At 39.8% G+C, this 26,712-nt stretch overlaps 1 protein-coding gene across 3 annotated transcripts; it reads right to left on the bottom strand.

Annotated features, from left to right (window-relative positions):
• Positions 1-643: 643 nt before the first annotated feature.
• On the bottom strand, positions 644-26,233 carry psip1a (PC4 and SFRS1 interacting protein 1a). Of its 3 annotated transcripts, XM_036517109.1 has the most exons (18): positions 26,191-26,233; positions 25,419-25,510; positions 24,982-25,058; positions 23,893-24,031; positions 23,666-23,767; positions 18,402-18,473; positions 17,463-17,501; positions 16,618-16,680; positions 16,423-16,486; positions 16,199-16,307; positions 12,466-12,670; positions 9,582-9,694; positions 4,215-4,270; positions 3,762-3,832; positions 2,785-2,886; positions 2,412-2,613; positions 2,111-2,204; positions 644-1,541 (listed from the first exon to the last, which is right to left on the bottom strand). In XM_036517109.1, exons 1-18 carry the CDS (start codon positions 26,204-26,206, stop codon positions 1,526-1,528), a joined length of 1,632 nt encoding a protein of 543 aa, XP_036373002.1. In that variant the 5' UTR covers positions 26,207-26,233; the 3' UTR covers positions 644-1,525. The 3 variants fall into 3 exon arrangements, with proteins under 3 accessions (XP_036373002.1, XP_036373003.1, XP_036373004.1); XM_036517110.1 differs by lacking the exon at positions 17,463-17,501; XM_036517111.1 differs by lacking the exons at positions 17,463-17,501; positions 18,402-18,473.
• Between the last annotated feature and the right edge of the window lie 479 nt (positions 26,234-26,712).

Below are 26,712 nucleotides of genomic sequence, written 5' to 3'. Positions count from 1 at the left end.
TTTCATATAAAAACGGTTTAATGATCATTAAACTACTCACCATGCCCAGCCCTCATAAAGCACATTCTCAGAAACAGGAATATGTACCAGGGTTGTCATAGTCTGTCAGTGACTTGCAGCTAATCACTCAAGTCATCTGTAATGTGATCCTTGTGAATTCCTTTAGACAGGAAAGTAATTTTCAAAAGGTGACAGGAGTGTAGAGTGGAAATAAACTAGAAAACCAAAGCATTTAACAACTTGAATTAGATACTTCTCTAACTGCTCTGGGGTGGGAGTACTGTTTCTGTGGAGGGAGGTTCGATAAATTGTTCAAATATCACTACCTCCTCCAGTTTTGCTGCACTGAACTGGAAAGGCCCAATTTCCATGTTGCAGTCTGAATAGAGACTAATGGATATAGACTGTAGACGCAGCTTGTGCTGGAAAAACCTTCCTAATAGTAGTTGCTGTACCCAGCTTAGAATGATTAGCATCTCAGATTTCTTTCCTCAAACTGAACCATTACATTCTTGCTTAGCCTAACCCTTTTCCTTGTGAGTCACACACTACAGCAAGACCTTTACACCCATTTACTAGTAAACCCAACAGAAATGAGGAGTGAGGTCCATTTCTGATGAAACCATCGCTTTATTAATGGAGGCAAAACACTTTGAGACAGTCACAAAAATACTCTTATTTACATGAATGTCAGAAAAATGGACAACTTAAAACAGTACACATTTAACCATGAGAGCACTTGGCAAAATAAACTTTGGCACACTATTTATCTTCTGCAGCAGTAGACCTGCTTTGAAATGACAGCCTTAACAAATATGTACATCTATACCAAAGAGTGGAAAAATGAGTATCTTTAGAAATGACGGACAAGACATCTTTAATCACAGAAGTACTGTACTTATATTAGCCACAGATCACAACTCTATCTCCGGAACTGAACTTGCTAGAAGAGTGGCATGCTTTATGCTCTGTAGGGTTATAGGGGGACGACAGGAGGAGGTGGTCAGGAATGTTATTCATGGAAAACACACTTGGAAGCCACTGCAATATCAGACAGTAAACAAAGTCTCTGGATTATTGCATCTCAACATTAACCTCTACCCTGTATTCATTTCAGTTTAGACTTCTTTGAAAATACTGATGGATGCAGAGTTGCCATGCAGGCTTACAGGCGTGCCCCAAAACTGCTTGAAATATAAGAACAGCCATTCATCAGCATTCGGGGGTGGTAAAAAGGAGGACTGGTGGAATATGCTGTGTGGATGTGGGAACCGATCACGGTTTCATAGCCTTTCACACTTTAAAAGCTAAAATGCAGACGAATGCAGTAACAAACACAAAGGCCCAGACTGCGGGCAAATGGATCAAAGCAGGACAATCCTAGATGGACAGACCAGTATCATCTGACCTACTGTCACTAGAGAAGCTGAAACTGCAGAGGGGCTTGGCAGATGTGTGTCCTTATGGAGAGACAGGTTTGGGAGGCTCGCTTACTTCATTTCCAGGATTGTCAAATACTTCAACTTCAGGCCAACTCTTCACTAAAATCAGAGAAAGATTCATGCAAAAGTTCAGCATTCACCATCAGGTCTTGATATCTACATAATTAGGCAACATTTATGGAACAGCAGTAGCGGTAATAAGACACTGTGAGAACACTACAGTAAGAAGCTTATTTTGGCTGTGGAGTTTGGTTACCCTATGCAAGGCCTGACTGAGAGACATCAGTCACACTATCAAAGGAACAAGTGATATGTATAATGCTACCCCAAGAGCTACATTTAAAACACAGGAAAGTTTTTTTTTTTTTTTTTTTTTTTTTAAATCAGTACATACCCCTGTGTATTAGAGCGTAGTACACACAGTCTCACCCATACGATCACGCACACACGCAAACAAGAGTGCCGCCCCTACAATATCTCACCTGTACAATCAATCATGTAATGTAATGTAATGTAATGTAAATGTAAATCACACACACTCTCTCACCCATACAATATCTCTCTCTCTCACACACACTCACTCACACACACACTCACACACACACACGTGTCAACCACGCAATCACAACAACACACCCGCACTCACAGCCTGGCTCCCAGAGTCTCACCTGCCCTGTGCCACAGGTCTGGTCGTCTCAGAGGGCTGCTCTCTGTCCTGCTCCCGCTTCTCCTCAGCACTGGCATCTCCATTCACACCCTTATCTGAGAGTCCACACCCAATTACAGCAGCAATGACAGCAGCAGCCTCTGCATTCAGTCCTCACTCACATGCCATTTCATATGTGATCTCTTGACTCATACCCACACACTCCCTATTTCTCATGCAATTTCTGGAAACCTACTTTGACAAATATCTACAAGCAAGCATGCGATGGACACATTTCTGTAATGTATTGCATGTGTCCTCACCTGTGCTCTGCTCCTTCACCTGTTCAGCCTTCTTCAGGGCACCCCTCCTGGCCTCCTCCTGTTGCCGCTGCTCTGCCAAGGACTTGTTCAGCACCTGGCTGATGACCGAGTCACCCTCCCCAACCAGGAACATGGTCTTGAACTTGTTGTAGAGCATGGTGGCCTTGTCCATGATGTCCTGGCAGGCTTTAAACCTACGGATCTGACCACACCACAACACAGCTCGCTGAGCCATTCAACACCTCTGGGAAACCAACCAGCCCCACTGAGCCGTGTTCATTAATAAAGACATGACAGAGCCTATTACAGTTTCTCCACAGAGGTGTGTCTAGATGTCTGAGCCCTGCTTTTGGGCACTCTGGGTGGAACGCACCTTTTTGAGGGTGGTGATGAGCTCGCTGTGTTTCTGCAGGTGTTGAGTGGTTACCTGCAGAGTGCCCAGCTCGTCCAGTGCTACCAAGCACTTCTTCACATCCTGTTCCAGGAGAGAGAGTCACTTTCTATAAGCATTCTCCTTCTGTCAGCCCTCTAGGCTTTTACACCGCAAACAGATGTTAAGTATGATGCATTACATTTAGGCAGAATAAAAGGTCTTTCTGAAAACCCAGTGTCATCCTCACATTTTTTCCTTACTTTACATGGTACCACAAAATCTAAAAAAGACCTTTACTAGAGTTCAAAAGAATTATTTCTTCATTCATGTATGACAAACACCCATGAATTTTCTTGCCTTGACTGTCTTTTTTGGACACAAATAATGAAGTATGACCTTTGCAATATTATTCAGCTTTGATCCAGTGTTGCTGACGGCTCACTTTCTTTCCACTCCGTCACACCAATATCACAAACAGTTACATTACCACACTGAGCTGTAGTTACACTAAAATACTGAGTTCCTGTAGCTCCTTTAGTTGCATTACTGTGCTGAGCTCCTTCAGTTCCATTATGACACTGAGCTCCTGTAGTTACATTACTGTCCAGTTATACCTCGGTTACAAAGCCAATGAGAATGACGCTCTTTCACAATTTACAGCAAAAACATACAAATAAATACTATATATATATATATATATATATATATATATATATATATATATATATATATATATATATATATAAACTTACATACATATATATGTGTGCATTTATTTATGATGTATTTGTTATCTGTATCTCCAAACAAAATTTTTGGCAAGGAATTGATTTAACTGTACTCATCTATTTCATTTCTGAGGTACACCTGTATTGAGGTACTGTATAGTTATGACTGTATCCAGTTACTGTACACAGTGACTGCAATGCTTTTTCAGAAGAACCCATAAAGGTGCTCTTGAAGGGTGTTGGACTTACAGGATTATCGATCTTCAGAGAGAGTCTGATTTCTCCATGTAACCGCTGCAACCTTGATTCTGTTGATAAATCTACATCATCAGGGAAAATAAACTGATCAATGTTAAGCTATCAATTTCTCAAAACAACTGGATCACCTGACCTCAGTAAATCTTTCCAAAATGTTTTTCACCAAGAAATGTTACATGGACATCAACATTTTCAAATAATCTACATTTTAGTGCTCTACAGACTTGTTACAAATTGCAGAATTATTTCTGTCTGCAGCAAAATTGCACTAACACGCAGTTCCTTACAAAGAAATGAGGCAAGCTCAATGTCAGTTACTAGTACTCTGTTGGGCACAACCAACATATTTAAAAATTACTACACAGGAAGCAATGACTTGATATTCCCCAAGTGATACTGTATGAGGGCAGGTGTCTACAGACGATTACTGAAAATCTTACTCACCTTTCTTCCGCTCTCCCTTCCTTTCATCTAGTTTCTTTCCATCATCTTTGGTATGCCTGAAGGGTATGGGATACTGGTAAGGCAATGTCCTAATTCTTCTCTACCTGTACATGTGTGTAGTATAATATTTAACACTGGTAGGTGTTAGCTGCCTTGACTTTAACTTCATATCAGAGTATCATGGCTAAAACCCCTACTGACAGGGTTTCAAAGTCCTGCTACATTTCTGCAAGGTCCGGGAGCCAGACATTTATGCCATGACAGCTACCCTGAATTTGCTATAGCCATACACATTACAATGTTGAATTAGCACCTTTACTTGTGTCTGTACTGACATAAATGCACCTCCTTATCTTTCAAAACAGGCTAACAGCAAAGAGATGCCAAATTCAGATCAGCCTTTAATCGACAGTTCTTTCCAACTTAATTCAGCTGCAAGAAAACTAGCATGCACTGCAAAATAATGGTACTGCAAGATGATGCAAAGAATAACAGCCTCCTAATTAACTCATAGAACATTTTTGATAACTACAACAAAAACATAAGAAATGCAAACATATTTTGCCAAAAAATAACTGATTATGTTGTTATACTTCCAAAATTACATAGTAATGTCAATGTGTTTTGCAAATTCCATGTTTTTTTTAATATAAAATCATGTTTATTTTATAGTACTAGTACAAATATTACCCTATACACCACTAAAACAAATGTAAATATTATGTAGCTAGCTAGCTAACAAGAGGCAAACGGTCCTGCAGGGTTATCTTTAGCTTTTTTATCTTTTTAAGATCTTGCCCATCAATACAATTTAGCTAGCTGGTTAGCCAATACAATTTTAGTAAGGTGCAGAGTAGCCAACATGGACAAGTAACTGTGAAACAGGTGACAAGAGCGTTATTAGTGTGGTTGTGTGCCTTATTATTATTATTTTTATTTATTCTTCTAGCAATAAGCCTAAATGGTTCACGCTACAGACACCAAACCAACGCCAAATCACCATTGGTGTGCTTGTACTGTACTTTCATAAATTTATAGTTTTAATGATATATAACTTTTTAAACTTCCATTATCTCCGTGAGTACTGCCCCTACATGCATTTTGTAGCAGAGCTGAAATAAGTAGCTTGTGTGAGCCCTGTGTAAAGGCAGTGGGATAGCAGGTAGCCGAGCAGTTTCAGTAAATACCGTTGTTTCCGACAGAACTAGGGGCAAACTGCCTTTAGCTCAACAGGATGCTGGCCGTAACAGTTTAGCTGAGGAGTGAGAACACTGGTTCGAAACTTGCTTCAAAATACAATTTTTTTAAAACATCTCTTTTTTGTGGCTCTGCACACATAAATAATACATCAAAACAGAGGGTAACTTGTTTGGCGGCTAAAAAAAAAAAAAATTCCTACAGTTTTTTACAAACTTTTTAAACTGCCGGACCTCCCCGAATTCTGGCTCTGCATGCATAAATTATACACAAAAACAGAGGATAACTTGTGCAGATTCTAACCATGTCTTCGGTTCAGTGATGATGGTTTCAAAAAAAAAAAAAAAAAAAAAAAACACACACACACAAATTTTACCCCCATTCAAAACTATAGGCGAGAAGAGCGGGAGTATTTTACCTCTGCATTTGAAAATATTTTTTAAAACTGCCATATCTCTGCAAATACTGGCTCTACATGCATACAATAGATTAACACTTGTGCAAATTATCACAATGTCTTTGGTTCAGTGCTGTGATAAACGGTTTCTGAATCATGAGCCAAAATTGTCACCGAGTTCACCCACCGCTCTAAGTCATATACCCACATTCCTTTGTCTCAGGGAGCTTGCAGTGCCAAGCGCAGAGGGAGTGGGGATGGAGATGGCACATGGCAACTCCAACACTAATATTAACCCTTTCGCGAGTACGATCAATAATGCAAACAGGTAACGACATATTGCATTTTCTTCAAAAAATGCACACAAATCTAGTTTTACTACTGCACTCTCTCAATCCCCTTTTTTAGGAAGGCAGGGGACAGTTTAGGAAAATACACCCATTTTCACTATGATATTATCTGAAACACAGCTTACTTAATTATTCTCAAAGAGTCACATATTTCATTGAAGTCACTGTTGTGAAATCATGGCTGGCTTTACCAATGTACTCTAAGGAACTCTGGGATATGTTACATTGTTTCATATAATTGTGTATTTCCAAGATATTTTCAAAGATAATTTGTAACAACCACGACTGAACACTATAGCCTAGTGACTTGCAAACAAACAACAGTAGCTGCTTCTACTTTGCAAGACATTCTTGCTTCAATTAACTGAGAAAAACCAAACAGTGTGTTGGGCTGATCAAAACACACAGGATGTTCGATTTAACACTATTGTGTTTCATGGACTGGTCATATTATTAAATATGGGCAGTGGTACAGGAGGAGGGCTTGTAACCAAAAGGTTGCTGGTTCAGTTCTCTGCTGGGGCATTGCTGTTGTACCCTTGGGAGAGATAATTAACCCACAATTTTCTCAGGAAATATTCAGATGGATAAAAGGATAAAATTGTAATCCATGTAAGTTGCTCTGGATAAGAGTGTCTGCTAAATGACAATAATGGAATATAAATAAACATAAGTCTCTAAAACTGGGGTCCGTTGTTGCTGTGGTCTTTAACGTCTAATAATGTCTAATGCATCAGATAGCCTTGGTAGCTTGATAATAACTGGGGACAAACAAAAGCCAGCCTCTTTGAGGGAAACAACAGCAGGCTCGCCTAAAACCAGCTGAAGTGGACAAGTTGGTGTTTACCTATGATCAAACAGCTAAAACAAGGCAACGTTAGTAGTTTGTTTTTCCTGCTGCAAGTTTTACACAAATTCAGCTAATTTTTTCTTTGAGTTTCCTAAATAAATGTCAGCAGAAGTTAGATAACATTAATATAATAAATCTTATGTATTTCTATGAAGACATTTTAAAAAGTAGCCTTAATAAAAATAAATACTTGCAGAAACAGTTGAATTGTGTTTTTTTTTTTAATTTCTGGTAAAAGTAATAATTACGATTTCTAAGACTTGCATTTTTTGATTAAATGGATTAAAATAATACATCTCTAACAGAATCTCACAAAATTCACAAAATGAATCCTTACAGCACAGTGAGTTGATCTGGTCATTGGTCACTTTTTCATTATATTTAGTTTGAATCATTTTGATTGTTATCTGTTTTTCCCATTCATTAGTTATGAAATATCTATGGCACTGAAAGTACGGGTTACAGAAATGTTTTCATTCTAATTTTTTCCCCATATACGAAAGCTCACTATACCACTACTGATTTTGGATCAGGCCCACCATTAAGATTATAGAGGGGTATACAAGTGCCCTAATCACAGGATCATACATTGTTTTTACTCACAAAGTTCCACGAACAAACGAGTCATGAGTTCTGACATCTCTGATGAGTGATTAAGTACCCTATAACAGCAACGGAGCATCAATGTACAGATCATGCTTCTATCACATGCACACTGGCAAAACGAAAGCTATGAACTATCTACCTTTCATGGCCATTAACCCACTCAGTACCGTTGTGGACTAAAGTCGCCCAAACAATGAACATTCTCGAGTGCCAAGGGTGACTTTAGTCGACAGAAATGCATCAGCAACAAAAGATGTCATTTTATCCAGTCAAAATAGTTATACTGTGTAATGGAATGAACTGATGAGTCAATAATTTGTGCCAATAATTATATCATAGTGTGTATAAGTTATCTACATAAAATTTATATTTATTTATATCATAATTATAAATAAAATTAGGAGCGCAGCATAGCTTCTTATGTGGATACTGATGTGAGCGAAGCGAACCAAACGCAAAGCAGCTAGCTAGCTAGCTATACAAGTTTATGAAATGTCTTACCTCAAACTCTTTGACATATGCATTACTGTATATGGGGCTGACCGATTGACATTGCTTAAAAAAAACTGGTTGTCATTTACTTACACAAAAGTGAATAAGTTAGCTAGCTACCTTACATTACGCTGTCAACTTCACATAAGTTACACAGGTCTGTAGGAATAGGATATCACCACAAGGAACCGAGCCAGCAAAGTCAACAAAGTTGATGTGTGTGGTTGTTGATGTTAACCTAATTTGCATATCCAGTCCTACAAAAGCCTAAAGTTTTTTAGTTGGGACAGTGACAGTGAGGAGGAGTTTTTTTGAAGAAGAAGAGGAGTTGGAGGGGGTGCTGGAGAGTTTTGGGAGTGAGGAGGTGGCAGAAGAGGAGGGAGAGAAGGAGGGAGAGGAGGAGGAGGAGGAGGTGGAGGAGGAGGCAGAGAGGGCGCTCCATGGCAGCGGCGAGTGGCATCAACTTGATACTAGCTTGTCCGGGAGACGACTAGGCACCTCTGAGGGAAGAAGAGGACGGGAGTTTTCAAACCTTCCCAGGCCTGGTCCACAGCGAGTATGGAGTAGCAGTGACCCGGTGGATTATTTTCTGTCCATGTTTTCACCTGACATGATTGATCTGATGGTGACCGAAACTAACAGGTATGTTGAGGCTGTGCAAGCTCTCGAGCTAGCACCGAATGCTCGCCTGAGGGAATGGAAGCCCACAGAAGCGGCAGAGATGCAAGTTTTTCTTGCTATACAGATTAGCTATTTTCTCACTTAGAATGTTGGCGCCAATTTTGGCTTGGCACTGTAGGGGGGTCAGTGTTCTACAACCGTCTGGCAGTTATTGTGTTAAACTCAGGAAGAGTGCTCTTGTGGATAAGGTAATTTGTTGATGGTACTTGTGCTGATAACATCTTAGTATGATTCTGTAATGTCATATATCAATGTGTACTATGATAAGCTGTTACATGTCATATGTTTTTTAATATGATGGAATCTGCCCATTATAAAGAATGGCTAGTCAATGTACAGTTTGATGTTCATAATGAAGGAGTGCAGAAACTAACAGCTAACTGGGCAAAGCTAACACTGAGCTGAGAACAAAGGAGTCTACCACATCTCCTTAATTTGACTTCAGACTTTTACATTTTGATATACAATTTACATAAGAATTTACCTCATACCAAGGTGAAAGGGGTGAAAGAATCTTAAAACATGCTGAAGTAAAGAAAAATTGAACTGAATAACAATTAAAATTCAAAGCTATAACCTAAAACAGCTTTCAAAGCCTGTTGGTATTTCTCCTGAAGAGAGAACACTTCAATTGATGGTAAAGAGAATAAAAGGCTGAGATGGGAAAAAGCAGTGACTGTGCAAAAAAAAAAAAAAAACCTATTAACTCCCATAAACCCCTGAAACTTCCTGGTAATTTTGCACCACAAACAGGCACTAGCACAGTAATACAGTGATACAGATTCCAGACTCACTCGGAGCCCTTGTGTTCCTCATGTTTGCGTCGCCTGTCCTCTTTGTCTGCCTCTACAGAGCCTTGCTGAGACTTCAGCAGGTTACGCCTTCTGGCAGCTGCACTCTTGCTCTTCTGTTGGATTAAACAAAAGGGGCAGGTCAAATGGCGGCATCCTTTCTATTTCTCAAACTTTTTATTGATTTTATCTTCATATTACACACAAGACAATCACATCCAACAATCCCCACCCCCCCCACCCCCAACTCTTCCATACCGCTTTTAATCTCCATCAAAACCCCATCATTCCTTCCCTGCTGACCATTACAGTATCATTTGAGAAATAAATAATATTTGAGAATTCGGTGCATGTTTTGCACAAAATTATTAAATATTTAGCTAATCTGAGTATGTAACATTTTACAAAGTCTCAAAACACACAAATCAGAGATTTAAGGGAAAAAATGAACAGTGTTGGTATACATCTATGGCTTGTTGGTATACAAGCCAGAGGGTGCTACAATAAAATGTAGGTCTACTTTGCATTATTCAAAAACTATAATTTTGGAGTTGTAGAGACAGTCAGGGAAAGGATCCCAAATATTATAAAACCTCTTTTCTGACCCCCATAAAGAGTATCGAATCTTCTCAAGTTGAAGGCATGACATTATGTCTCTAATCCACTGGGAGTGTGTGGGTGGAGCAGCCTCCTTCCACTGACGTACTATTGCATGATATGCAATAGTACGTAAATGGAATACAATTGTTTTGTTGCAGATAACCACGACTCTTCTGGGGCAACCCCAAACAGTGTCACAAGGGGGTGTGGTTCTATTCTGAGTGCTAAGACTTCAGAGTCTCAAACACAACATATGAATTAGTGAGGCATTTGCAGATTTACATGTATCACATAAAGGACTTGTCCTGGGCTCCTGTGTAGACAGTTTACCCTTATATGAGCTCAGTCTAAAACCAGTCTGGATGTGAGTGTCTTGCACACATTGAAGATGAGTGTACTTGTTTAAGAATTTACTCCCACAAGTGCTCCGAGCAAGGTGTGCCAAGATCCTGCTTTCAGTTAAAATTATATTTTAAAAATTATATTAAAATAATTTGGCAGGAACATTTTCCTAAACTTAACCCACACCCTTGGTGAGTGCACACACAACTGGACTGCTAATAGGCATGTTAGGGATGAGTGGGAGCGTGGCTCTGAGAAGTGCTGGGAGGGAGCTTTTCTTACAAGCATGTGTTTCCATAGCAGCCCAGGATGGACAGTTAGGTAGCTGATGGTAATGCCACCATTATAACATGCATTGCATGCTGGCTGCCCAATAACAGAACTTGAAGTTAGGAAGAGCAATACCACCACTGTGTTTGGACCTCTGAAGAAGGTTTGTACAGATGGGGTTGCTTGCCATTCCATATGTATGAAGTAGTCATGGAATCTAAAGATTTAAAGAATGACAGGAGAATAAATTCACGTAAACACTAAGAAAGATAAAGGAATTTGGGAAGCACAGTCATTTTAATTGAATTATCCATCCAATGCCTGAAATGTTGAGAGGAGACCACTTGGTGATATCTTGTTTAGTTTGATCAAATACTTCAGCAATAATATATTTGAAAAGGTGTTTACAGCAGTGTGTAACAGAGACTCTGAGATATGTGAATTTACTTTTCACCATCTATAGTGGTACACTTAGGTGGTGTAATTGGGAAGAGTTCACTCTCCTCCAAGTTTCAATTATGTCAAGAAAACTGACCAAAGCATTAAAGTAGGGAGAGAGCTGAAGGCAGAGAAGCCTCTGGATTGGAAACATAAAACATCAGGGTGTAAAGACACCTTGTATTCAATGCCTCACCATACCAATCACCTGCTGCCAGTTACATAGAGCAATTGCCAAGGGTTCAATGGGTACAGTAAAACATAATGGACTCAGAGGGCAGCCCTGGCAGGTGTTACAATGCAAATTAAATGGTTTTGAGTACTGGTTATTAGTCAGGACTGTTGAAAAAGGACAGCTGTATAATAACAATCCAACAGATATAAACTGGTCCAAATCCAAATTTTTCTGAATCAAAAAATTTACAGTTCCACTCCACCCTGTCAAATGTTTTTTCAGCATCTACAGACATAATGCATCCCAGAATGGCCTGTGATGGGGAATGCAGAATATTAAATAAGTAACAAATACTGAGACAACTCTTACAACAAACCTAGTCTAATCATGGGAAACAACAGTGGGGAGGGCATCCTCAAGCTAAAACTTTAACATTGCAGTTTAGCAATGAAATAGGCCTGTAGGAGGCACAGCCCAAAGGATCTTTACCTTTTTAGCTAATAAAGAGATACAGACTTGGTTCAGTGTTAATGGAAGAGCACCTTTCTGAAGAGATTCAGAGAAGTCGAAAACCATGTGAGGAGTCAGCTGTACAGGTAATTTCTTCTAGAACTCTGATGGAAAGCCATCAGGTCCTGGGGATTTCCTTGACTGCAAAGACATGGCTGCTTCCACCTCTTGAGTGATTGGTTCTTCTCATCCTTTCTCTTTCAAATGCTTGAAATGTGAAACTACAGCTGTTCTACATCTGTTCTAGAGCCACTGTGGCACCATTTGTCTCCATGGAGGCTACTTTTTCCTTGTTGCGGTTTCAAATTCCCAGCTGTATCTTAACCCAGTGCTGCTTCAGTGCTATGTAAAATGTAATATACGTCACTCTCAGTTTCAAACCTGGACCATTGCCACTTTGTGTATGCCTTACACAACTGGCCCTTTTTTAAATGTTAATGTGAAATGTAAAAAGGAGCACGCACCTGGCACAAGAAATATATTGGCACTAGGGCTGAGCAGCTAATTGTAAACTTGTTTCCAAATGCAAGAGTGGTGTTCCTGAGCACCCACCTCATCCTCCTCTGTGTCTGAGGAGCTCTCTTCCCTCCCACTCTTCCTCCTCTTGGCCTCTGGCTCCTGCTTTCCCTCGGGGTCCTTGGACCTCTCCTCCTCTCCCTTCCTCCGGCCATCGTTCTTTCTGTCCTCCTCTGCTTTCTCACCTCTGCTCTTGTCCTCGGACCCCCGCTTCCTCTTCCTGTCCGCTTCCCCCAGGTCCCTGCCACAGAGGAATAGTGCTGTTAATCTCAGAAACACACACTCTCTGCCTCTACCTCTCACTCACACAGCTGCTCCTCCTTCCAGTGACATTCTTCAACTGCTGTGTCATCATCTGTGCCATTTTACTGTGTCACGTCTCAGCTCACAGTCAACCCAATATATGATTTTGCATCCCCTAAAGAGATATGCTGATTTATCCAGCTGAGGTTTAACTGGAGAGTTAAGAAAAAGATGTGTGATATTGTTCTACCTGCAGTACAACAACCATGCTAATGTTCAAACCCCCCTTGATATTTCAGCCCGTGTAATCAGTTGTGTTCTCACACACAATGTTAACTTCAAAGTGTTCCATATCTCAGCTTATAATGAACTGAATATATACAGTGCCCTCCAAAAGTATGTTAACAGTTAAATGGAATGTGTAATTTTTGCCACTAACTTAAGGTGTCTGGATTTGAAATTTAAAGATGAATGTGAAATAAAAGTAGAAACTATCAACTTTTATTTAATGGTCTTCACATGCACATACATTTTATCATTTTAAAGAAATGGCTGTTTTTGTGTTGAGTGCCCCCATTTTCAGGTGTGCAAGAGTAAGTTAATGAATGACTGACAGGTGTAACTCGTTGCTCATGCATTTCCTTTTGCATGGATTGTTCACACATCTTTTCATCTATGAAGGTTGGATTTGGAGCAAAAAGGCATACACCAGCATGAAAACCAGAGAACTGACAGAAAAACAGCTAACCTGTAAGAAGAGAGAACAAAAAAGGCATTAAGAACTAGAGCCTATAGGACTTTTAAGACCAATATCGATTTCGATATTTGAGGATTTAAAAATCCAATAACGACACATCGGCAGATATTTTTTTTCCCAGAAACACATAACATAAACAAAGATTTTCCCTAAGATTTGTAATGCAGTTATTTAAGAGTCCTCACCAAAATAACATGACATAATGCATGAGTTTTGATAAACAAGAGTCATATGTATAAAAACACAAAAAAAATGCCATCTTAAACCATGCAGTAAACTAATACAGTGACCTAGAGTAAACACTGCTGTTGAATGCATCTACATGCACTGTCTGCAACGAGGACTTGCGACTTTGGGATTACACACTACACTTTGAAAGAGAAGCTAGATAACTTTGTTTGGCTACCAAGCCATGTTAGATACTTGTTCAGCTTACGTTTATTTACGTGTCCCCTCTGGTTTAACCTTATTTTAACTTATTTTTTATGCTATGTAGCGCGCGTATTACATCACATGGTTCGTAATGTTTTCATTACTGTTATTAAGCCTCTCATAGTTTTCAGTTAGCATTTGCTATATTTTCAAAGTTAAATCTCAGTTTCCTCAAAGCTAAAATTAGCTAGAATTTCTCCAATCTAGTGTTCTAATCGCACCAGTTTTAGCATACGCGCTAAACAGCTAATCACACAGGTGTGACCATACGCACAAAAGGGTTAATAATTTCCAATGTACCGACTGTAACTACAGACATGCGAGTCGCAGATATATTTATCATTGCTTCATTTAGGCAGAGTAAGTTAAACTCTATAGTTTAACCACTGATTAACATTAGCGGTCTTCCACTGATAAACATGGCATTAGCTAGCTTTGTGGGTAACCTAATTTAGCAATGGACAGCATTATAAGCTGCTGTAAGCGATGTTGCCAGAGAATTTTTAGAAGAAACGGGGGAGAAATGATAGGACCGTTGTTTGTTTACTCGCTAGAACTGCCACACTGTTTCATAAATAAACCTACAATCACGGCTGTCAACAGCTTAGCCTACACCATTCAACTACTGTAACGTTAAACGTAATTTTGATGTTTCACTGACGGTACCGGCTTTCATGTTACTGCAGCAAACCAGGCATGGCTGACATGCACGTTGTCAGGCTTATTTAGGCTAAGAGTGATGGGAGATATTTATTATTAGGGCTGAGCAGCTAATTGTAAACTTGTCACCACGGAGATTCACAGATGATCTCCGTGGTGGCCTACTCTGCAAGACCCTGCTTGGGTCAGCTGATTGATGTGATTTGTGGCATTCCAAACACATGTGTTGCCAACAGTGGAGTTGCAATATGCCCTCTGGTGGACAAACTACACAACGACAACACTCATAACACGGTTGACGCTACTACAGATTTATTTGCAATTAGCCGATAAAAATAAACACAGAGCAGGCTGCCCATGGAAAACAACTGCAACTGATGACAGAAAAATCCTAAGAGCTGTTAAGAAAAACCCTAAAACAATGGTCAGTGACATCACCGCCCGTCTACAGAGTGCAGGTGTGAAAGTATCACAATCCACTGTTCACAGAAGACTTCGATAGCAGAATTATAGAGGGTATACTGCAAGATGCAAACCTCATTACGGCGAGAATCGAAAGGCTAGATTAGAAATCGCCAAAAAATACAGAGACGAGCCAGAAGAGTTCTGGAGCAAAGTCTGTGACAAAGTCAAAAGTGCGGAAAAATATAGGAACTGCCCATGATCCAAACCATTCCACCTCATCTGTGAAACATGGAGGAGGTAATGTCATGGCCTGGGCATGTATGGCTGCTTCAGGAACTGGCTCACTCGTCTTTATTGATGATGTAGTGGTGATGATGGCAGGAGCAGGATGAATTCAGAAGTGTACAGACGGATTTTGTCTGGCTATGTACAAAGCAATTCCTCCAATCTCATTGGCCGGCGCTTCATCCTGCCATAAGGCAATGGCCCCAACCATACTGCCCGTGCAACCAAAGCTTTTATCAATGAAAAAAAGTGGAAAGTTTTAGTCTGGCCAAGTCAGTCACCAGATCTAAATCCAATTGAGCATGCATTTTACTTGCTGAAGAGGAGACTGAAGACAGACAGCGCCCGTAACAAACATCAGCTGAAAGCAGCTGTAGTGAAGGCCTTGAAAATCATTTCCAAAGAAGATGCCACACATTTGGTAATGTTGATGGGGTGTAGACTTGATGCAGCCATTGACTGCATAGCCCTTTGATGCAAGTATTAGACCTTATCACTTTGATTTGTTTTGAAACTCATCTCTTAAAACATCTAAAATGGCTCTTTCTGTAAAATGATAAAAACGTATGTGCATGTAAATAGCATGAAATAAAAGTTAAAAGCTAGTCTCTACTTTGGTCTCAAATCATTTTTTGATCTCAAATCTAAATGCCTATTCCACTCATACATATTTCTGGAGAGCACTGTGTGTGATTATATTATACACATATACACACACACACACACACACATTATATATATATATATATATATATATATATATATATATATATATATATATATATATATATATATATATATATAAATGTAACATTACATATTACATCTCCTTTAGATGTACTTTTCAATCCGGTTGTGAACTGGAGCTTGTAGGAAAAGAATGTGTGCGATAGTGTCAACATGCTACTGTGTGAGCAGCTGCTCCTTGTTTCATGTGATTCTCGGTGTGCAGTGTTGTGTGACCAGGAGGATGCGAGGGTTAGCTACATTTCACTGCTAGAGCTGCGGGGGTCCAGAGAGGCCTGCTGCTGAAGGAGCAGCATCTTCTCAGCTTTGGGTTTCCTGCCTCTGCGTTTGGGAGTGAGCGCCTCGCTACCTGCAGAGAGCCACACCACACGCTCAGCTATCGGAGCCACACGGAGTGCTAACAGACATCTTCTCAACATCCTAGCTCAAGGATCCCAAAGAGTCAAGCCTTTTGAAAGGTTTACCTGGAGGACTTGATGTAGGGCTAGTGGGAACTTCATCTTTCTCTGAATCTTGTTCCATTTCACTCTGACAAAAGATATTTTACAGTGTTTTGAGGAGCTACAGATGAGGGCCAAGATCAGTGCAGTTTTCACAATAATGAGCATTCAGCTTTGTCTGCAGGATGCAGGCGCATGTACATGTGAGAGCCAACTCACCTTCTTCTTTCTACCCCTCTTGGATTTCACCGGAGTTTCGGCAGTTTCTTTTTGTGTTTGTCCCTAAAAATACATAAGAACCTTCATGATACAAATTCAATTTCTAAAATAAATTGACTGAATGTGTTGTAAATGGACACTGATGTACAATTGTCATTTGCATGACACAACTTACCTCTTCTGCACTAGGGATTTATCTAAACGCTAATGTAAAAAAACACAGATCCTTTACACCGCTGTTAAGATCAGTCAATCAGGCCACAGTTCATATTGTCAAGGCTGCACATAGTCTGTCAAAATCTATCAAAACACATATTAACTATAAAATTATAAAAATTAAAATTAAATTAAAATTAAAAAAATTAAAAAAAAGTCTAAAATCCATTCATATACTGTGATGTTCTCATGCCAGCTGCATGGAGATAAATGTGCTCTCACAATTCAACTAAATCCTAAACCAATATCAATAGTATACATGCAGTCAGGAATATGCAGTCAGTATTCCAAAAAATAACATTTAAAAACATGCACTTCCCTAAATTGTGGATGACATGCATACTGTTATCAGACAGTAGGGAGACTGATTTCAAGGCCCATGGCCCTTGTTCTCTACTTATTTCTATTAATACTGCTGAGACACTTGACCACTGTGAAACTAGAGACTGAAGCAAGGTCACATATCTCCCACTGCAAAAGTAAAAGTGATAATTGTTTCATTGTCATTTTTACATCAAACACTAGGCATGAGACAAAATACCGTAATATCAAATTTTGCAAACTTAGAAAAATGACCAAATGTTTGATTTCTTGGACCCTGAGAACATGCTGTCAAATCAAATTACCACCTGACTTAGTTCTGATCCATTGTTCCAATTGATCCATTCCTAGTGATTAGCATTGCATATGAACAAAGACAAAAAATGTTAACTGATCCATTCCACATCACCAAGAGCTGTTACCAAAGATTCTGTAAGACATTGTGTTGGTCATTTCTGTATAATGTCTGATTATCTGATCTCAAGCTACGTATGACAGTGTGATGCTTTACTTGTTACATTGTCCTGCTGGCTTGATGTTTAAATTAATAGCATAATGTCCTGCCACAATACAGATATGTACCTTGCAAGATCCAGTTAAAATGTAGCTTGATTTGTAATAAATATTGTTTTGGTTGGTAAAATATTTGGTGAATTTTCTCTTCTACTAGCCTTGCTGACTAGTGGACCAAAAAGTTACTGTTGGACCTACAGCAATAGTATCGTAACAAGCAAGGTGCTACTTTTATTGGCAGTTTTCAACACAAATCCTGTCCCTCTTCTTACTTCATGTACCTAAACAGCTAACATTATATTACACAAGTTACTGAATTGTTCTATAAAAGTGACATATTACTCAAACCCATGATACATCCTGAATATGAACATGGCTAAAGGTTTGATATGAATAAAAGAGAGAAAGAAATAACTTAGTCAATCATTTGATATTTTTGTTTTCCTAGCAGCATTAATTCTCAGGGGAATAAAGTTTCATGATAACTTCACACTGCACACTCAATTTTATAAAACTTATCGCCTCATGCCTATCAAACACCGCCAAAAAAGCAACTAAGAAAAAAAATCACCCTCATGAAATGTTCATGAAAGAGACGTGTCTGTAAAATGAAGCCAAAACGATGGATCAAAGTGCATGCCTTTTCCCCCATTCAGAATGTGCCAGATTTACATAAGGCACCCAAAGAAATGTCTCTGCCAATGGCAGCATTAGCGCCCATGCAGTGTACGTACATCATTAGTCACAGGCTCAGACACAGCCATGACCCCTGACCTCTCCTCCTGCACAGCCTCACTGTTGGACACCTGGAGCGACACCAAACACACAGGTGCACACAGCACATACGGTTAGAGCGGCACAGCCTCTCACTCAAAGCACACAAGGTTAGAGCAGCACAGCCTCTCACTCACAGCACACAGGGTTAGAGCATCACTCACAGCCCACTAGAGATGTCACGAGAATCGATACTTCGGTACCAAGTCGATGCCAAAATTCTGAAAACATGACGCTACTTGTTTTTCTACAGTACCGTAGGTATCAGTAAGAGTCGTGTATGGAAGTACTTTGCGTTCGAGGCGGATCATCAGAGATTAATAATAAATTCGCAAAAACCAGTATGCAAACGGAACTTTTCAGATGAAAGGAGGAAACACTTCCAACTTAGCAAAGCACCTCAAAGACAGACATCCAGATTTATTCAAAATAATTCAAGGTGAGTGAGTTTCATTTCATGTTAACGTTACATTAACAACGTATCCAAAGTGTTGTCCTTGCTACCCTGAAATACACGTTACCATTATTTTTGTTTGAGGCAGCTGGCATTGCTGTGTAGCCAACTATGTTCCATACGATGTTTGCAATGGTTAAACGCTAAAGGCTACCGTGTTTAGGCTAACGTAATGTAACCATAGCTTGTAACAGTAGGCTGCCGTCCTTACCGTTCAGTCTGTGTCATCTGTCATCAAAATATAACGTTAGCGTTTTAAATAAATATTTCCGGACTAATGGTCTGTCACCATGTCAGTAAATTTAAACTACTGCTTGCACTCTGAGTATACAGAGGTGTGTGTGTGTATTAGTATATTTTGTGTGCAGCCTCTGCTGTTTTCTTACAGTCATTGACCTATACCTGATAACTGAAATCTCATAATTTTCCTTTCACACTATCAGCCAGAGGAGGGTGTCAACCAGGAGAGGCAGGAGCAAAGTTAGCAAACACATACACAGCCAACCATATCAGAAGCTTTTCAGAGGCACAGAAAATACCATGCCACTGTTCTTTTTTGTAATGTTAATAGTTGTTTCTTTTTATTATTATATATAGGCCTATTTATTATTTCCATATTTTTTCATGTCTTGGCCGGGTACTGCAACTGAAATGCTGTACCATCATAAAAAGTTGATTGTAATTAAGCACAGTATTGTTTGATTTAAATAATTTAAGGCTATATGCCACTGTTGTTTTTTGTAATGTTTAAATGTTTTTAATATAGGAATGTTGAAGTACATGGGATTTATTGTTTTGTTTTTGTTTTTTACCGTAGTATCGAATTGGGTATCGAGAATCGTGGAATTTCACTGGTACTGGTATCGACTACTAAATTTCTGGTATCGTGACATGCCTACAGCACACAGGGCTAGAGCAGCACAGCTTCTCACTCACAGCACACAGGGCTAGAGCGGCACAGCCTCTCACACATATATACGATTTGAGCAGCAACGGGTCCATTTTGTAGCAGATGGATCTATTTGAACAGTAATACAGTTACTGCTACAGCTCCTACTAATACTGTATGATTGTGCCAACTCTACTACCCCTTCTAACTTGTAAACTGAACCTTGAACAATACGCTGGACACAGCAGATGGGAGTATGCTTGACAGCTAAAGTAATCAACAGACCTTTACTCAGCTTGCAATATTTCCTTTGTTTCCCTTGATTGTTTGAATTTTCAGGTTTGACTCTTCTGAATTTGTTTTTCCAAGAAGACTGGGAAGTGACAGGTGGATAGCTAGCTCTACAAACGGTGTTATAGACTAATTAGCTACAAGACAAACTAAGGTATCTGGCAGAGAGAGCTAGCTCATCAATATTACAAAAGAAAGTAGCTATGTAAATCAACAGCAAAAGGTAACAATATACTAGGGGTGTGCAACAATATCGTTTTTTTTGATTAATCGTTTTTTAAAATCCGTCCGATTCGATATTGATCTGTAAAATTTGTCGATCGATCTTTTAGGCTAATATGCATTTTTTCCAGTTTTCTAGGTTCATTTCCACAATGGTTAAACAAAGCCAGAGAATTAAATAGACGGGCTCTGACATAGCCTAACTGTCATATTAAAGGCAAATACCAGTCATCCCACCCCCCTACCCCCCATTAGATGTTGATATTTTGTTTAACTCTGAACGTTTAATGACCTGCCAACGCATAGAGGAAAACCTGTTACATCAATTTCTTTACTGTGATGCGACCTCTCAGTATTCACCATGGCTAACCCCACGGTCACATGGACGACACAGGAGAGAGACAAAGCGACCGGCTGTCATTCATTTTCAATGAGAGTTGGCGATTTACAGCGACAAGAGACAAGTGGCTGTTGCAAAGCCAACTAGGTGGGGCTAAAATAGACTAGACTCAAGGTCTGTTTTATGCAAATACTGAGCAATGCGACACGGCAACTACGGAGTGAAGGCAGCGTGACACGTTGCTGAAACAAATGATCCAACATTTTGGTTCCAGTCAAACATGGAGGAGAAGCTTGTCATGGCAGTGGCGGGTTTCCCCATACTCTACAATTTGATATGTACAGAGAGATAAATAAAAAAATGATGCATGGAGAAGGGTGTCCGGAATCGTGGAGATGCCTGGTATACATATTCATACTGTATATATGTGCACTGCAGTCACAGCTTTTCAGCTTTAACTTTAATACAGCGCACAGCCACTACCAAGCTAGCTAGCTAAACTGAACAGCAACACTTGCTCACGAATGCAATGCAATTTAGTGCAATTCAAAAGAAACGCAGTTCATGTCCGTTTGCTAGGTAGCTAGCTAGCTAGTTGTGCATATTAGGCTAGCAAGAAAACGTCCACAATTGCAGAGTTGCTACTGGCAGTCAGCTACGTTTTGTCAGGCTTGTCATTGTAGCTACCTTACAAACCAGCTTTTCCTGAGCTAACTAATGCAAACACATTGCTGCTTCGTGTCATTAATAAGTAGACAATGAGGAACTATACCCATGTGTTCCTCAAATAAAAAGATTTTGGTATACAGCCACACGTCGCTTAACGTCCATGATATGTTCTGTGTTTGTTTCCAGTGACTCTGCATTTGTAAATTTGTGTTCCCTTTAGAGCTTTTTAAACATCTCTCCAAATATGGAAAGCTGCAATATAGTATTTCATATCTCATTCCTATCAAATCAATATCGAATCGGAATCAAAACAAATCGAATCAAATCGGGGCATCTGTGCCAATACCCAGCCCTACAAGATAGCGAGCTCTGTCTTCAGGAAACATCTGAAGACACAGCTCTTCTGCTCTCACCTAAGCACCTGAAACACGAACGCTCCTCAGGTCTCAAACTGTCTCCAACTAAACTATAAAATAAAATTATAAAAAGTTATCTAATGGTTTAACGCACTCATTAGCTTTACCTTTACATTGATTCAAGGCCCTGACCCTCGCTGATAATCTGACAGTAGTGTGTCCTCAAACAGACCTTGTTCTCAGCTGAGAACAGTCTCATTGTGGAACTGTACACATCCTGTCCCCGTACTGTCGCTATACTTACTGTATGCACTTTTGTAAGTCGCTTTGGATAAAAGCGTCTGCTAAATAAATAAATGTAAATGTAAATGTACCTGCTAGTTTGTACCTTGCCTAGCCAACCATTGATACTTGGTCATGTAGTGCTACTAATATTGTTGACTGCGTATGGTTTTTCATGGTTTTGAATCTGCACGTAATGTGCTGTAAGCTTATGCCAAATCTCGCTTTGATTTTCATTGATTTGTAAAGTAATGTTAGTCAAGTAGCTCCCTCACCACTCTCCTTACAATGTTACAGTAGGATTGCTGTACAACTGCCTGTGTACAGCTTTAACCTCAAGGCCAGGGAGCAATTCCAGAGACTAATGAGGAGACTTCAATTATCACCAGTGTTATAACTTTCTGGGCTGCCGCCTTTTCACACAAGCACATTATCCTCAAGAGTGAGGACAAAGCTGTTTTGTTCGCTTGTGATTAAGAACAGGATGTGAAATGGATGGGCTACGTAGCATGCAGTCCCAGAATTGTCTCAGTCATCAGTCACCAGATCATGTGAGAAATCAGTTTATTGCACAACACTACATTAGTAATCCCTATACATGCAAGCCTGTTTGAACACTACAGCACTAATCCCTGTGCATACACGACTGTTTTAACACTACAACTGACGCTGCACTTATCTCTTTTCCCCCCATGATATTGTACAATTTCACAGTATTGAACAAGAGAAAGGAGGTACTCAAACTAATTTATTATCACTGATTTTTATTTTTGTAGTCACTACCTGGGGATAGTAAAAATATGAAGTGTTTAGATGGCTATCTTAATAAGAATGACTACTTTTAAAACCTCTTCACCAGTGGTTCTCAATGTGTGCCGTGAGGCAAAGTGAAGTGTGCCGTGGAATTTTGAGGAACCCAATGCGTTTTTATACAGGTGTGTGCGTGCACTTATACTCTGTGAAAAGACTGATGTTTTATATTGTGCTATTAACTCTTTCGCACGTAACTTATTTTCATGCAGGTGTTACCTTTACCGTTATGTTTTCATTAGCATTTGCTATATTCTTTAATGTTAAATCGCTGTTTCCTCAAAGCTAAAATTAGCTAGAATTTTTCCAATCTAGTGTTCTAATCGCACCAGTTTTAGCATACGCGCTAAACAGCAAATCACACCAGTGTGACCGTATGCACGAAAGGGTTAATGAAGTAATGTTTTATTTATTTTATTTTAATATGTTGCTGTTCATGATGCCGCACTACGTAAGACAAGTTCTTGCTCCGATGCACTTCAATGCATTTTTAATAAATTATACAATTGCCTGTCTGATTTAACTATCTGTTTGGTAATTAGGCCTATTTGACAGTCTGCTGTAGTGCAATATGGGTCAAATCTCACTAATGACACTATATCATAATGTGTGTGACTTTCTTCATAATTGATAGCCAACTTTAAGTTGGTGTGCCTTGATATTCTGGATTGACCTTTGATGTGCCTTAGCCCCAAAAAGGTTGAAAACCTCTGCTCAAGACTACAGAGTGGAAAAGAATGCAGTGTCCCATCATTGTGCATAATAAGCAGATACGATCTAAGCCTGACAGCTTGCCACCAACACAAACATGTCATGGTGTAAGTGCTATCATGGACACCAAAAAGCATACATGTAAGCTACAGGATGACGAGCAGTAGTGCATATTTTGTGCCTGCAGAGAGACACCTTACTTTAGCTAATGCAGATTTCCTCTTCTTGTCTGGAGTGGTCCCTTCTTCCTCCTCCTGCGGCTGCTCTGGGCTACTGTCCCTCTCAAAGCCCGCGGGCCTCATCTGCAACATATTGGCACTGAGGTCAGGGGCGAAAATGCTTCTAAACCTATGACAAAGCATGCATTTTCATGCGGGACTAATGTAGTAAAATATGTATAAAGACCAATGCTGTGTGGGATACATGCCTTTTGTCCATTCAGCTCAACTTTTGGGTTGTTTTCAATCTCCCACAGGCCTTCATTAAAACCCTTCCTTTTATTTGGTTTACCATATTTTTCTTTGTTTGGCAGGTAGGGGAAGATGTCCTTTGGCCCCAAGAATGCACTAAAGTAGAGAAGTAGAGAAACTCCACACGATAATACATTTTGCATAATATACCCATCATCTGCACTGCAGCAACACACTCGCCAAGGTGACAAAGTAATTCATTACATTTAATTAGTCAACCTGAGCCAGTCCAGGTCAACATTCTTTGAGTAAATTAATAAGTCCCAGAGATACAAGCTTTCGAAAAGCACCTGGTGACTCTAAGCGCGAAGAAAACCCCAAGAATGCATTTGACAGACCATCAATAAACCTGCCTTGTGATGGCCAATGACTGCATCCTTGCTGACTGGATTTTCTAGTTGGAATTGCCACCTCATTATATCAAGGGGTATCTCAACTAGGGGCATCGTACATCCTGAAACACCCCTTAACGGCAAATCTGTGACAGTACAGGCTACAGGCAGGGAATTGAGTAACGCACTTTAATTTATCAGCAGAGGCAAGCCAAGACCGACACAACACAGTAGTAAAGGTAGACAAAACAGTGTACAATTGTAGCATAAATTGTCAAGGTGTAGTAAATCTCAATGTGTATCAAGCTATGGTCAGAAAAGTAGATGGCAAGTCATCTCATTACATGCATGACATGTACCCTAATCTCACTAATAACAAAGCTGTAAACCAGTGTCACAAATAAACTAACAATAACATAACCGAATAAAACAATCATTTTGATTGTCAAAGAAATTTCCAACCCTTTCCCCCCTTGATAACAATTTTTCCCCCCAGAAACTAACCTCGAGAATCCAACAGACCAACATGGTACACCACTTAGTTACTGTAAACAAGTGGTCATCTTCAGAGAACAAATTTTGGTGCACTTTGGTAATGACAGTATTTCTCTTATTTAAAGATATAATGTATTCCATAGTACACACAGAAAAAGTGAGCACCAAAAGTACACAGAGCATGACATAAAAATTAGCACAACCTCAAATTGTACTTACGTCTCATGAGTGCCAAAGAAAAATATTGGAAGTTTGACATTTGATGGTTTCACTGCACCATCAGGAACCTCATCGATCTGGAAGGATAAAGCACTTTAGCTAACCCTCACAAGTGGACTGTTTACACCTCTAATTATATCGCAACATAAATCAAAACTTTATGAAATTTCACTTCGTTCATACTTTAATCTCACAGCATATCTTTACAATGAGTGTGTCTGAGCTTTTTGCAACAAGAAAAACAAATCTTAAACAGTGGATGACCAGGAAGCATCGCCAGGACGTATTTTAGGAATTTCAGTGAGAGTATCAGAGAAACAGTGCCCTGTGGACTGAACAGAGATGAAAGGAAAATGTGTCTACCTCCCTATGATAGTCATCACATAGAAAAATACACTACAATACACTAAATCATAGATCTCTGAAAATGTGCTCACCCTGGCAGGCCAGTGGGGATACCCTTTCATCTTTGCAAAAATCAGGTCTCCGGGTTTGAAGTCTCGAGTCATTCTGCGGGCTTCTGGTGACACTAAACACATTAAATACAAGAGATACATACTGAATGAACATATAGTTCGTTAAAAAATGACGTGCACCTGTATGTTAGATAAAAACCATTACAACGTTACAACGGAAACACAAGAAAGGAATTCAAGGTCGCTTGTAAAGTTTAATCGGAGAAATACTCCCTATGAGTGTCCTGCTCAGCGCGCGGAGTTTGACGTTCAGCGGATGAGCGCAAACGGGCACGTGCGCATCCGGTGTGTATCCGTGCAGATCCCGAACCAGCGGCATGCTCCCCGGAGGAGCTCATCTGACCACTGAACCCTCCCCCTTTCCAGCCACATTGCAACTCCATGCAAACAAGCGAGTGCTTGCGTGCGTGCAATGCAAATATACGCACTGCACAATACCCAAAGACACTATCATTTCTTTACGATATGCCTAATTATATATAGCAAATTTCTCAGCAAGCTAGCCGTTTAGCTACTCAAATGTTTATGACTACGTAGCTAGCTAGTGTTCGCTAACTAGCTAGCTGGCTTGCTGTTTTCCGGTGACACAGGCAAAATGTCGTCCCCACATATACCCTGTAGCCACGTTAAAGTTAAACTTTTATAAGAAAATTCTAGTGTTCAGGCTGCAGACATGTAGATACGGTCACGAGGACTATTTTAAATTTCGCATTGATAAACACTCCACACTTACAAGCAGCAGCTTCCATCGGCGGATGCACAGCTTGTAACCCAGTCCCCGCACTCCCGCGCGGCTAAGCAAAGGATTGTACTATAATAGCCCTGAATCGAGGGGGAGTGTTTGTAAAAACACTACAACTGTTTTCTTCTACAAGGTGTGACTGTCAGTATTTATTTCGGGACAACATTACAATATATGTTTAATCTCTGCTTCAGACTCGGAGTAACGTCCAAGCGTTGCTTGCATAGTTACAGCGAACGTTATTCAGCGCTGTACACCCCTTTTTGGTTCGTGGCCGTAAGGTTAAGTCAAATGCGCAGAACGGAGGAGATATCCAATAACTTTAAATGGTTAATGAACACCACTGGAGTTGAGAAATAAAAAACGCAACAATAAGACAGTGAAACTTATTAAAGGTCGTCAAGACACCGTTATTTCAGGGTTTCAGCACAGACTGAGGTGTAACTAGACGTCAGTATCCGTATTGTCATCTTGCTATTTTTTCAGCCTTGAGCCAGGAAACGGCAAACTCAA

Source organism: Megalops cyprinoides, chromosome 22 (genome assembly GCF_013368585.1).
Source record: "Megalops cyprinoides isolate fMegCyp1 chromosome 22, fMegCyp1.pri, whole genome shotgun sequence".
Taxonomy (NCBI): Eukaryota; Metazoa; Chordata; class Actinopteri; order Elopiformes; family Megalopidae; genus Megalops; species Megalops cyprinoides.
The sequence above is the reverse complement of the archived record's forward strand: the minus strand, read 5'-3'. Positions and strand labels throughout refer to the sequence as shown.